The sequence below is a fragment of the Camelus ferus genome, chromosome 18, assembly GCF_009834535.1.
Source record: "Camelus ferus isolate YT-003-E chromosome 18, BCGSAC_Cfer_1.0, whole genome shotgun sequence".
NCBI classification, from domain to species: Eukaryota; Metazoa; Chordata; class Mammalia; order Artiodactyla; family Camelidae; genus Camelus; species Camelus ferus.
This window is the reverse complement of record NC_045713.1, coordinates 33,012,483-33,026,841: the sequence shown is the minus strand read 5'-3', so window position 1 is coordinate 33,026,841 and position 14,359 is coordinate 33,012,483. Positions and strand designations below refer to the sequence as shown.

At 43.1% G+C, this 14,359-nt stretch overlaps 1 protein-coding gene across 2 annotated transcripts in view; it reads left to right on the top strand.

The window, feature by feature from the left end:
- The window catches only part of LOC102504633 (acyl-coenzyme A synthetase ACSM2B, mitochondrial), a 33,941-nt gene that overhangs the window by 3,245 nt on the left and 16,337 nt on the right, over positions 1 to 14,359 (top strand). For both annotated transcript variants that reach the window (XM_006177289.3, XM_014552898.2), the window contains 6 exons: positions 527 to 737; positions 3,536 to 3,743; positions 4,527 to 4,670; positions 10,147 to 10,303; positions 12,879 to 12,958; positions 13,161 to 13,284. In XM_006177289.3, the coding sequence (XP_006177351.1) occupies positions 527 to 737; positions 3,536 to 3,743; positions 4,527 to 4,670; positions 10,147 to 10,303; positions 12,879 to 12,958; positions 13,161 to 13,284 (924 nt within the window). The remainder of the gene's footprint in view (positions 1 to 526; positions 738 to 3,535; positions 3,744 to 4,526; positions 4,671 to 10,146; positions 10,304 to 12,878; positions 12,959 to 13,160; positions 13,285 to 14,359) is intronic.

Sequence of the window (14,359 nt, the reverse complement as noted above, 5' to 3'; positions counted from 1 at the left end):
AAAATAAATAAATACATAGACAGAGAGATAAATAAATCCAAGATATTTGCCTTTTCCACTCTCATTCTCTCACAAGCGTACTGTGCATTTTCCAGAGACTACAGCAAAGTAAGTGCAGAAAGATGGGAGAACCCAAATATCTTCTACTAAGGAAGGTGTTAAAAAGATTTGCAAAAATGTAAAATGCAAATCTCTCTCTTCATTATAATGTTTTTGTTTTGGAAAGTATACTTACCTCTTTATTAAAACACATTTTATGTCTGATAGTAGGTAATGGGTTTATTACTATGATATTTAAAGCATGCATTTATGAAATATCTCAATTTAATTTCTAAGATAGTAACTATTGATGGAGAGAATCCACATAAATAAAAAGTCTTTAGGATTATAATACTTCTTAAGAGCGTATAGGGTTCCTGAGATCAAAAAGCTTATTAAGCATTGATGTGGCAGTCCCAAAGGTGGAAGTTAGTCTACAAGCTCGTGTACCAGCACACCCTAATCATTAGGCCTTCTCTTTCTTCAGGCTGGAAAGCGACACCCTGGCCCAGCCCTGTGGTGGGTGAGTGGCGATGGGGATGAAGTGAAGTGGAACTTTAGTCAACTAAGTGAACTTAGCCAGCAAACAGCCAACGTCTTCTCAGGGCCATGTGGCCTGCAGCGTGGGGACCGGGTGGCCGTGGTGCTTCCCCGGGTGCCTGAGTGGTGGCTGGTGATCCTCGGCTGCATGCGAGCAGGTTGGTAATTGACCGCCTGAGCTGGCCACTGTCTCCCACTCGTGGCAGAGAAATAGAACCAGTCCTCCCAAGAGATGCCCCCTCCACGTAGCACGTGGTCCCTCCTCATACAGAGACACCACCCTTCTCCCGTGTATTTAAATGAGCTAGGCACCAAGCTCTGTTCTAGACGTTACTAACACAGAGTCAACAGAACAGTCTATGCACTCATGGGACTCACGGATCTTTGGAGAAAGACAGCTATTAAACTATTCATTGTACATATAATTATTTAATTATAGTTTTGATAAGTGGCGTGACAATTCTATAAGACTCTATAAAAAAAATTGGTAAACTCTGACCTATAGGCCAAATCCAGCCCAAAGCTTTTTTTTTTTTTTGTAAACAGAACTTTATTGGAATCCAGCCATGCCCTGTTTATATATTGGCTGTGACTGTTTTTGTACTATAATAGGAGGCTTGAGGGCTTGAGTAGTTGGGACAGAGAGCCTCTGGCCCACAAAAGCCACAGAATATTTACTGTTTGTTTGGCTATTTGTTGAAAAAGTTTGCCAATTGGCTACAAAAGGAGACCTAAACTGACTGATCAGAGGAGGTCATGGGAGTCTCAGAGGAAGTGGTATTTGGGCTGAGAACTGGAGGATGAGGAGGGTTTGGCCAGGAGCAGAGGCAGAGAGGGTTGCTTCAGGTAGAGGGAACAGCACAGAGGGGAGGGAAGACTGAAAGTTATGAGAGAACCTGAAATGATGTCCAAGTGCCTCAAGTTCAGGTGGCAAGGAGAAAGTAGTGGCAAAGGAGCCTGGAAAGATGGGTAGGTGCTACACTGGCAGAACCTTGTGGGTCATGCGTGGCAAGGGTCCCGGATCGTTATGCAGTGAGGAATGGGAAACCACGGCTGGACTGAGTGGCATGATTGTTTTCTGTTTGTAAAAGGTCACTTTGGATGGTATGCAGAGAATGGGATGAAGGCAGGCAAGAATGGGGGTGGGAAATTCAAATAGGAGACAAAGGGTGATGGTGATTTCAATTTGGATGGGAGGAGTGAAGATGGAGTTAAGTGGATGGGTTTAAAGGACAATTTGAAGGAAGCTGATAACAAGATGTTCTGATGAATGACATATGGTAGAGGAAGGAGGTCAGGGAGATGGAGAAGTCACAGGCACTCGGGCAACGGGCTGGATGCAGGAGTCTTTTGATGAAGTGAGGAGCACAGGGAGACACAGCTATGGGGTGTCAGGGAAAGATGACAAGTTCAATTTGGTAACTGTTGACTTAGGGGTACTCAGGTGATGCTCAACAAAAGATGTGAAGTTCTAATTATAAGGTAAATGGGGGGACAGTGGTGGAGTGCCTACCTAGCATGCACGAGGTCTGGATTCAACCAGTGCCTCCATTTAAACAAACAAACCTACCCCCCCAAAAAAAGAAAAACAACAAGAAAAAAAAAGCTAAATATGTCCTGGGGATATAATGTACCACATGGTGACTATAGTTAACAATACAGTGTTGTATATTTGAAAGTTGCTAAAAGAGTAGATCTTAAAAGTTCTCATCACAAGAAAAAAAATTGTAATTATGTGTGCTGATGGATGTTAACTTATCGTGGTATTCATTTCATAGCTTACAGGTACAGCAAACCATTATGCTGTACAACTAAAACCAGGACACTGTTATATGTCCATTATGTCTCAATTTTAAAATGTATGAAAAGAAAGAAGGGATGAGAAGTGAATAGCTGGATTTAAGGGCATAACATCTGAGATGGAGACAGAAATTTGAAAATCATCAACCTCAGATATAAGAGATGACAAGTGAAGAGATGTAAGAAAGAGCCTCAGGAAACCCCAGGGTCCCTCATTTACAACTTACCCTTCCCAGCCTTCTTCACACACAACAGGCATTCTCACCAATAAGGAAGGAAGATGTGAATGAGGTCAAGAAGTAGGAGTAATCAGAGGAAGTTGAACATAATTGTAGGAACTTGGAGCCCCACAGGAAGAGTGAACAGGCCATGAGAGAAAGGTGACATAGAGAGATGATGGTCTCAAGGGAAAAAAAACCAAACAAACTCAGAGTGGGAGATGTATCTGCACTTCTGTGTGCTTGACTCAACGTGATCATGGCTCTGGAGAGACGGTTGCAGTGGTAACAGGTCGGCTGTGGGGATACTGAGACGTTGAGGGCGGGAAGAGAGTAAGCCGGGGTGGAAACTAACAAGAAGAACATGTGTGATCAGCTTCACAAAAGGTGACACAAAGTCCAGCTACTCTCCAGAAGAATAAAACAAAACCATAAAATCTCATCAAGACAGAAAACAAAACAAAGAAAAGCTAAGAGCACTCTTCTCTAAGAAAATTCAGCTTCCCAGGTTTGGAAGAAATAGTCAGGACCTAGAGCACTGTGGTGTTGCATAGACAGTTGCAAGTTCCTTTGCTAATTATTTTAATTACTATATAAGAGTGTTTAGATACAGCAGACTCCCGTAGGGCATCGTGTGTGTGTGTGTGTGTGTGTGTGTGTGTGAGTCTGTGTGTGTTTGTATTGGCTGTAGACTATCAATGGTGTGACATTAGGCAATTCAATTTCTCTCCTTAGTCTGGGTAGACCCCTTACAGCTCTGACAACCTCAGGAAAATCTGTACTCAAATTACTCTCTGGTCCTCAGTTCCCTGGTTACTGATACTCCAAATCAGTCTTCACCACCCCAGCCTCTCCTACCCCATTCGCTCGCCACTGGCTGTTTGCAGCAGACTTCTTTAGGGACAAAAACAACCCTCCCTTCCATTTGGCTTCTCCAGGCCTCGTCTTCATCCCTGGAACTATCCAGCTGAAACCCAAAGACATTCTCTATAGGCTGCAGGTGTCTAACACCAGGGCCATCGTGGCTGGGGACGAAGTGGCCCAGGCAGTGGACACCGTGGCACCTGACTGCCCTGCTCTGAAAACAAAAATACTGGTGTCTGCGAAAAGCCGGGAAGGGTGGCTGGACTTCAAGACGCTACTACGGTGAGTGTGAGGGTCCTGTTAGAGTGGGTGTGGTGTGGTGCAGTGTACTCCTGCCACGTGTCTTAGCCTGGGTTCCCACCAAAAGCAGAAACTGAACCAAGCACTTATGTGCGGGGTCTTTATCCGGGAAGCCTGAGGAGCAGGGTGTGGGACTGGGGAGAGTGAAGCAGGAAAGAAGTAAGAGTTAATATAAGAGTTTATTATTTTTTTTAATTTTATTTATTTAATTTACTTTTTGAGGGGGGGAGGTAATTAGGTTCATTTATGTATTTATTTTAAGAGGAGGCACTGGGGATTGAACCCAGGACCTTGTGCATGCTAAGCATGTGCCCTAGCTCTTAAGCAATACCCTCCCCTCAAGAGTGTATTATCTTTATTGCTGAGTCACTGCCTGGGAGAAGTAGGGCTTGATCTGCAGGGACTTTCTGAGGATCACATAGAATGTCTCCCAGGATTGTCCACGAAAGAATTGGCAAGCATTGACCCATCAGCCCCTAACCTCCTTTGGTAGAGGGTTGCCCAGGGGCATTATCTACCCTACACTCTGGGCTGCACGCACACACATGCAGGATGGGCTCAGAGCCCCATGCCATGGTGGCAACACACAGTGAATCACCCTGTGGTTCACGCTAGAAGCAACACCAAGGAACTCACCCAGAACCATTCGCTGGCTGGAATCAGAGGTGAGGCCAAAAGCATAAGAGTAAAACATAGAAGGTGAGTCACCAGGACATCTGGTGCCCAGTGCAGACCTGAGAAGGTAATGGTCTGTGTCTCTGTCAGGGAAGCGTCTACCACTCATCGCTGCGTGGAGACTGGAAGCCAAGAGGCAGCTGCCATCTACTTCACCAGTGGGACTAGTGGCCTCCCTAAGATGGCAGAACACTCCCACTCAAGCCTGGGGATCAAGGCCAAGATGGATGCTGAGTAAGAAGGGTCCTTTCTCTCTACAGAGAACTGCATGATCAGTCCTTGAGATTTTCCTGACCTCAAATCCAATTCTCTTGGGATGGGCTGCTATCTGATGCTTCTGAGAAAGACAGTTGGGAAGTGGGGCAAGAGGGAGCATGGCTTAGCAAGCTAGCTATCCAACGACCTGTGGTGGAACATTTCTGTTGAAGGTAACACAGGATCTCAAAACCCCTTCAAGTGCTTTGAGCTGTGTCTACTAGGCTGAATGCTTGGAACAAGGTTTCTACGCAATATCCCCTAGCCTGATCTATATATCTTGTTCTTCCAAGTGCTGGTAATTTTCTTTGATGCTACCCATATTTCAAGAGGGCATTTTTTTGTCAGCAGCAAATTACTTCCCAAATTCATTGAAGAGGGCCCTGTAATTGGATTAATTAGATGAACTGAGGTCTCAGAATTTCTGGATCTCAGATCTCATCATCTAGACTTTTCCTCCATGCTACCGCAATCCCATCAGGGGAATCAGAAAATACTGTGCCAAGGCTGTCATGCAATAACAAGAGCTCTTCCGGGTCTTTTTCAGTTGATCCCACTTGCCATGTTAGTTTTATTATTAGAACTAGGAAAATGCTTTAATGCAAAAAAAAAAAAAAAAAAAAACCTCAAAAATTTAAATGTCCCACCTATGACCCTGTGGCATCAGAAAATTAAATTATTTCATAGAAATTATTTAATAGAAGAGCCATAGTAAAGTGTAGCTTCAAAAGATGGGAAGATAAATCACTTAAATATAACTAATATATTAAATTCTCACCCACCCCCCCCAAAATTTGGTTCTATTAGGCTAGGACCTAATTTCCCTACAGAGCTGAAAGGAGTAATCATCTTCAGGAAGGGACACAGGCTATGGTAATTCCCGGCCACAAGGAAGTTCTTCATGTTTAGCCTAAATCATTTTTGCTTTAAAATAAGCCTAATACTTTTAATTCTGGCCTGAAGAAAGAAAGGGAACAAGTTTTACTTTGTACAGGACCCTCAGTTGTGCTTAGGCAATTCATGGTGCTCCAAGAAAAGAGAACCGAAGATCTACTCAGCCAAACTTGAACTTAGCAAGGACACTTGTTAGAATATTCCCTTAGGTGTCTTTTGTTAGTAAACATTTCCTGGGTGGTTCCAACAGGCCAAAAACTGTACTCAATTCTGGAGGTAAAAGGAGAGTGAGACCCAATTATCTGTTAAGTCATAGGAGCTGAGGGGTCACACCTTCTGGAAAGGCTCCTTTCTTTTTTTTTTTTTTTTTTTAATTTCACATGCTGTACTTTTACTGAAATTATACCAAATAAGTAATGAAGGAAAATTTCTCTTGGCAACATCATTTTCAAGGATCATTTCAATGCATTTGCAGCCAGAAAAGCATCTAGGTTTGACAACCACGGGGTGCAAATCTCCATGCTCTACTTTGAACATGAAAGAAGATGGTGTTGTTTTGGTTCCCTGTGCTGAGTCCACACAAATCTCACCTTCCTGTCCCTGCCTCGTACATTTTAGTCCCTCTTTAGTACCTGCTGTTGATATTTTGCAAGTCTTCCATATCACAGGATGGGGTATCATTTCTTCCCCATGAAAAATGACCTGAAATTATTATGGGACCCAGCATTCAACCAATGGTCATTTGCCCCACTCATTGGCAAGGCTTGACTAAGTGCCAGGCAACCAGCTGGTTTTGGTCATATCAGAAAGTAAAGATGCATTTATGATCTGATGTAGGCTGAGCCAGACATTTTTCACCAATTCTGGCTAACAGGAGGATGACTGTCTTCACAAATTCATAGGCGTTTACCAAAATTATGTAATTTCACTGGAGTTATATGGCAGATTAAACTGTGAAATTGACTCAGGCACAGATAGGGTTATATCTTTGTGGAATGCAATGCAATAATTTCTCTCTGTTTCTAAGAATGAGCAACTTCTGAAGGGAGCTAACCTTTCATATAGAGAGAAGGACTTCTAGCTGCCTTCTATTGGCATTTCATTTTTTTTTAAATTGAAGTATAGTCAGTTTACAATGTTGTATCATTTTCTGGTGTACAGCATAATGTTTCAGTCATATAGATACATATGTATATATTTATTTTCATATTCTTTTTCATTATATATTTACTACAAGATATTGAATATAGTTCCCTTTGCTATATAGTGTAAATTTGTTTATCTATTTTATACATAGTAGTTAGTATCTGCAAGTCTCGAACTCCCAATTTATCCCTTCCTATCCCCTTCCCTGCGGGTAACCATAGGTTTGTTTTCTATGTCTGTGAGTCTGTTTCTGTTTTGTAAATAAGTTCAGTCTTTTTTTTTTTTTTCTTTCTCTTTCTGGCTTAACTTCACTTAGAATGACAATCTCCAGGTATATCCATGTTGCTGCAAATGGTATTATTTTATTCTTTTTATGGCTGAGTAGTATTCCATCATATAAATACACTAAAATTTCTTTGTCTAGTCATCAGTCAATGGACATTTAGGTTTCTTCCATTGTAAATAGCTATTGTAAATAGTGCTTCTGTGAACATTGGGGTGCACGTGTCTTTTTGAATTAAGGTTCCCTCTAGATATATACCCAAGAGTGGGTTTGCTGGATCCTATGGTAAGTCTATTTTTAGTTTTTAAAGAATCTCCATTCTGCTTTCCATAGTGGCTGCACCAAACTACATTCCCACCAACAGTGTAGGAGGGTTCCCTTTTCACCACAGCCTCTCCAGCATTTATCATTTGAGGACTTTTTAATGATGGCCATTCTGACCACTGTGAGGTGATACCTCATTGTAGTTTTGATTTGCATTTCTCTGATAAATAGTGATATTGAGCATTTTTTCATTTGCCTATTGGTCATTTGTATGGCTTCATTGGAGAATTGCTTGTTTAGGTGTTCTCCTCATTTTGGGATTGGATTTTTGTTGTTGTTGTTGTTATTAAGTTGTATGACTTGTTTGTATATTCTGGAAATCAAAGCCTTGTCAAACGCATCATTTGTGAATATTTTCTTCCCATTCCATAGGTTGTCTTTTCATTTTGTTTATGGTTTCCTTTGCTGTGCAGAAGCTTATGTTTAATAAGGTCCTATTTGTTTATTTTTGCTTTTATTTATATTGCCTGGGTAGACTTCCCTAGTAAAATATTGCTAGGATTTGTGTCAGAGAATATTTTGCCTATGTCTTCTTCTAGGAGGTTCATCGTGTCTTGTCTTATGTGTAAGTCTATAAGCCATTTTGAGTTTTATTTTTGTGTATGGTGTGAGGGAGTGTTCTAACTTCATTGGTTTCCATGCTGCTGTCCAGCTTTCCCAACACCACTGGCTGAACAGACTGTCTTTTCTTCATTGTATATTCTTGCCTCTTTTGTCCAAAATTAATTGACTGTAGGTGTGTGCATTTATATCTGGGCTCTCTATTCCTGCTCCATTGATCCATATGTCTGTTTTTGTGCTAATTTTCTTTTTTGGCAGTGTCTTTGTCTGGTTTTGGCATCAATGATGGTGGCTTCATTGAATGACTTTGAGAGTGTTTCCTTCTCTTCAATCTTTTGGAAGAGTTTGAGAAGAATTAGTATAAGTTCTTCTTTGTATGTTTGGTAGCATTCCCCAGTTAAGCCATCGGGTCCTGGACTTCTGTTTGGGAGGTTTTTTTACTGCTGATTTTATTTCACTTCTACTGATCGGTCTGTTCAGACTGTCTGTTTCTTCTTGATTCAGTTTTGGTGGACTGTATGTTACTAGAATCTTGCCCATTTGTTCTATGTTGTTTAGTTTGTTGCCATATATTGTCCATAATAGTCTCTTATGATTTGTATTTCTATGGTGTTGGTTGTAATTTCTCCATTTCATTTCTTGTTTTATTTGTTTTCTCTCTCTTTTCTTGGTGAGCCTGACCAGAAGTTTGTCACTTTTGTTTAATCTTTAAAAAAAACAAAAAAAAAACAACAGCTCTTGGTTTGATTTTTTCCTATTTTTTTTTAATCTCTATTTTATTTATTTGCTCCCTGATGTTTATGGTTTCTTTTCCTTCTGCTGACTTTTAGTTGTGTTCGTTCTCCTTTTTCCGTTTCTTTCCCTGCTGTTGGAAGAGAGGCTTTGAAACCTATTTCTGAGCTGTGGTGTGTTGTAGGCGGGCTGGGGTGCTTCTGTTGGAAGACGAGCTGCTGAATATTCCGCCACAGGAGGTGTCCGTCTGAAAGCGCCTTCATTGTCTGGGCTAACAAAGTATACTTTGTTTTTGCTGCCCTTGTCCTCAACTCAGCCACGGGAATGTTGGCACCTCGCCCTGGCTCCGTGTTCACAGAGCACCAGTGCAGATCCAGCGGTGGCATCAGACAATAGGACCCGCTGTAATATGGATGCAGTTATGTACCTGGATCTTCTGTGAACTACAGGGTCAGCCCAGACCCCAGACCCGTGTCCACTGTTAATGCCAGACTCGCCCCTGCCGCATGCTTGTCTTGGTTGTCTCAGCAGCGCAGGTCCACAAAGGCAAATCTGCCGCCGCCACCTGGGGCTCCTCTCGAATTTCAGTCCCGCCCGTGACGTCACGAGACTCCTGGGAATGGGTTCAGGTTTCAGCAGTGCCCCCGCCTGAGGGCCATACACCAGCGATTGTGCCTCTCCAGAGCAAGCCAAGAAGACTGCTGTGTCTGGACCCTGCTCTGTCGCCCATGAGAGCAGGGCAGTGTGGCAGGGCTGCGTGTACCCCTCCCCTCAACACGCACCAGCAGTGGTGCCCTCTATGGGGGACCTGACTGTTCTGCACACACTCAGCCCCAGTCCTCTCCCCTGGCTCATCCGCAGAAGCCTGGGCTCCAGTCCCCAGTCCTGGCCCTCCCTCGCTGGCTCACCTCTAGGGCTGGGGATTGCAGGAGCCCTCTGTGCCGGTTTCTCTCTGTTCCATCCACCAAGCGGCTGCGGCTTTCTCCTCTGAGCTTCTGAAGCCCCTTTTCAGTCCCAACTGACCTCCCCACGGCAGAGGGGGCTTCCTAAGGTGAGGGTCCCCTCCCTGGGGCACAGGTCCCATACCAATTTCCTTTTTCTTTTTTTTTTTCCTACCTGGTTTTGTGAGGGTTTTCCTTGTAGTTCTGATAGTAAGAGATGCTCTACCAAAGTTCAGCACATATTTTTTGCGAATTATTCCATATGTAGATGTAGTTTTTGTTGTATTCATAGGTAAGGATGAGCACCGTGTCCTTCCACTCCACCATCTTGACAATCTTCCCCTTCCCCCTGCCAGGACCCTTCCTTGATAGAGGATGTGTGGATAAAACAACTCTCCTTTCTCCTGCTTGCTTATACTTAAACACACTCTTACAAACCGACACAATCACATTTAGGTACCCACATTCCCGTGCACACATACACACACCTACCTCTCCCCACAGACACATATACACTCATGCTCCACCCACCCCAGCATGCATTCACTTACATGTGTTTCCCCTACGTTCTCAGAACTTGGACAGGCCTGCAAGCCTCTGAAATAATGTGGGCCATATTAGACACAGCTTGGATACTGAACTTCTTGGCCTCGTTGCTGGAACCTTGGACATTGGGAGCATGCACTTTTATCCATCTAATGCCGAAGTTTGACCCACAGGTCATTCTAAAGGTAAGAGAAGATCCAGTTTGCAGGTCAGAATGAGCCCAAGGTCTGCATACTCCAGTTTATTGCGGTTTCTTTCAATGCATCTAATTTTTGTTAGAAAAATGGAACGTGTTCATTAAGCAAGGTGGAAACTGTCCCTGCCCTCATGGAGCTCATGGCCCAGGAAAGGAGACAGACCCATGTACAGTTAAAAGGAATATTCAGGGGACAAGCTTCATAGGGCATTCATTCACTCAATGCATATTTAATTGTCCCTTGCTCTGGTGTCAAGTATCAGATAGATGGTAGTAAACTGAGTGTGAAAAGGAGGGATGGAATATTGGAGCTGATGCTGCTTGTGTGCATGGGTACGTGTGTGCATAGAGTGTAGTCATCTTAAGTGTGTAGCTTGAAAATAATTTATCTGTGTTAAACATTTTATGAGTCACTCATTCTGCTATAGCAAAATCCCACAGACGGGGTGGCTTAAGCAATAAATATTTATTTCTCATAGTTCTGGAGCTTGGGAGTCTGAGATCAGGGTGCCAGCATAGTTGGGTTCCTGGTAAGAACTGTCTTCCTGGCTTATACACATCTGCCTTCTTGCTGTAGCCTTGAAAGGTAGACACAGCGAGCCCTGGTGTCTCTTCCTCTTCTTATAAGGGCAATAATCCCATCACGGGAGCCCCACCCTCATGACCTCATCTAAACCTAATTATCTCCCAAAAGACTTACCTCCAAATACCATCACAGTAGAGGTTAGGGGCTTCAATATATGAACTGGGGGCATATAGCATTCAGTCCATAACAGACACCCATGTAACCACCACCAGATCGAGATATAAAACATTTCCTTCACTGCAGAAAGTGGGCGTACCCCCTCAATGTTATTGCCCATGCTCCATAACTTAATCATTATTAACCTGTATCACCAGAGAGTAATTTTGCTGCTTCTTGAGCTTCATATAAGCAGACTCATACAGTATATAATCTTTTGTGCCTGGCTTCTTTCATTCAACGTATTCTCTGTGAATACTGCCCATGTTGCTGCACATATTAGAAGTTCATTTTTTTCAATTGTTGTGCAGTGTTCCATTCTGTGGATCTATCTTTTCTTTTTCCATCCTATTGTTGATGGACATTAGGGTTATTTCCAGTTTGGGACTATTATCTGTGAGAAATTTTAAAGAATAAATACAGAGTTGTTTTTTTTTTTTTTCTTGTGGAACTTGAAGGGCCAACCATTAAATAAAATCTACAAACTACATGACCCTGAAGCAAGGAAGCAATGCAAATGGGCTCATTTTTGCTTGCAAAGGCACACCCTATGCTGGACTTCATTTGTGATAGAGAGTTGGGCAGTTGCCATCCTGGGGCCTCCAGGTCTCTGTAGCAGTTAATGGCTTGCCCAGATTTCTGTTTGGCTGGCAGTAGAGATCCCAGGAGCAAACTAAGACACAGGTGACATCCTCAAAAGTCACAAGATCAGGCAAGCTCTGGATTCTCTCAGGGCATTCTCTTTGAATGATTCTATCATTATCTGTTTTAAACAAATTCTGACTCTGTCTCCTTTCAAAAAGAATTTGAAGTGGCTTTTGTTAAATATCACAAATAGGAAAGGAAAAAAATCGTGAAACAGATGTAAAGCTATAAAACTTATTAAGAAAATATAGGCTGGAGATGTGGAGTGGGTGGGTGAAAAGACTAAGGAGAGTACAGCAAATAAGTAGATAATTGCATGTTGAGCCTCCTGTCAGGCAAGGCAGTAAGGGAAATGGGATCATTTTCATATCTTATACCAGTATACCAGGAGCACCCAGAGGAAATAATTGCATGATGTACTATTATTAATAATTTCCCCTAGATATTTTGCCTAGATCACTCTTTGTAATAAATTCTGCACAAAGAAAAGCATGGGATCGATGTGGTGTTAGTAATGGTTAAAAGTATAGGCTGCAAACGTTGGTTCCGCTGCTTGCTGACTGACTCTGGGCAAGTTACTTAACCCTCTGTAAAGAAGGATGCTAATGCAAACTCCATGAGGTTATTATGAGAATTGAATGAGAGAGCACACAGCCTGGCAAGTATTCCGTACTAGCTACTGTTCAGTAGTACTTCTGAAATGTCTACAGGTGCTTTTAACTTTTGAAAGCACTTTTCTACCTGAATTATGTCCCAAAAATATTTTAGGGAAAATGCAGCCGGAATTAATCTATTGTAAAGCTGTCCAAGGAGGTTAAGGGAATTAACCAAGACCACACAGCCAATTTGCAACAGCAGCTGGTCCTCCCTCGGTGACTAGGAGTTTATGTAATTCCTGAGGGGTCCTTATGAGAGCAAGTCATTCAATTGGCAGGAATAGGCAATCTGACTTGACGAAAATGTTCCGAATTAGTCCTTGACCTTTTCTCTATAATGATTAAAAAAGATGTGGTCATTTCTCTGTCATTTTTGGCCTGAGACTTCATGAGAATTGGGCTCACGTGGCCTGAAATAGACATAGCCTAGAAGCTAGGGTCGAAGTCCAGGCGTCTACAGCTCCATAGCCCACACCCATAACCACTGTGCTACCAATTAATTTTTGGCATCTGACCTGCAGGTGCTGTCCACCTATCCAATCAACAGCATGCTAGGAGCACCCCTTATTTACCGGATGTTGCTGCTACAGGACCTTTCCAGGTGATGGGGTTTGGGGGCTTTTGAGTCTCTGATTTACTGGCTCATCCTCCTGCCTCCCTAGTCTGTATGACCCTCTGAGCATGCACAGCCTCCCTGAAGCCGAACTCACTGTCAAAACACCCAGAATCCAGCTCTCGGCCTGGGCAGAGTTGGATGCAAGGGAGGCTCAGGGAGAAGCACTTACCTCTCTTCTCTTCTTCAGCTACAAGTTCCCACATCTGCAGCACTGCTTCAGTGGAGGGGAGAGCCTCCTTCCAGAAACCCTGGAGAACTGGAAAGCCCAGACAGGACTGGACATCCGAGAATTCTATGGCCAGACAGAAACGGTACCTGCTCTAGAAAACCAAGAGCTGGTGGACCTGGTGGGCTTCAAAGGCTCTCTGATGATAAAAATATTAGCCACCATTTACCATGCTCTTATTCAGTTAGTATTTCTTGAGCGCCTACTATGGGATAGGTATTGGCAATTCAGCAGAAATAAAACAGGCAAAGCTCCTGTTCTTATGGAGATTATATTCTATTGGGAATGGGGGAGAAAGATATAAACTAATAAACAAACGACAAGCCAAGCAGGTGAGGTGAGGTGGGATAATGGCCTGGTATTTCAGATATGTTCGTCAGGAAAGTCCTCTGTAATGGGGTAACATTTTAGTAGAGACCTGAGTTTATCAAATGTGTCAGGCATTGTACTAAGCTGCTCAGATGGGAGTGAGGGCTAGGGAGAAGACCCCACTGAGACCCCTCACCTTACCTGCTGAGACACCTTGGAACCCTTGGGGCCCCATGAGCCAATGTGGATTCATGTTGCCCTGTTCTGTGCCACTTACCAAAGCAACCTGGGGAATATGTCTCCTCACCTCCTTTCTTCAGTGCCTCTTACTTGTGACTCTCAGTATGAATCGGCTCCTCCTCTCCACTCTATTACTCACATCCTTTTATGGTTAATGGGTCCCCTGGCCCATCAGAACTCCTAAGAGGGTTCATGGCAGCACTGTGATGTGGAAGAACTTTGCAAGTATGGGTTAAGACAATGGAGTTGCAGCAAGGGCTTCCGGCCATTCACAAGAGTCCACGTCTGGGGATGCTCCTTTGGACACTAAGGTCTCTGTAGGAGAATTCATTTCAGGATTCAAGCAGAGCTGTCCCTCTTATGGGAGGTAATTGAATCCTATACAATTTTAAAGGATTTTAGTGTCTGTGTTCCCTTATAAAAGCATGGCTCCCTCTAAAGAGACTGTGATGTAGTTGTTAGTTCCTTTTCCCTGGGGAGTGCACAATCAGACTGCTTTCCAAACACATTAGTGAAACTTCTAAGATGGGAGTTCCAGAAAAAAAAAAGAGAGAGCCAGAGAAAAGGGAGAGAAGGTACCACCAAACGTGAGCCAACTACACCTGATTTGC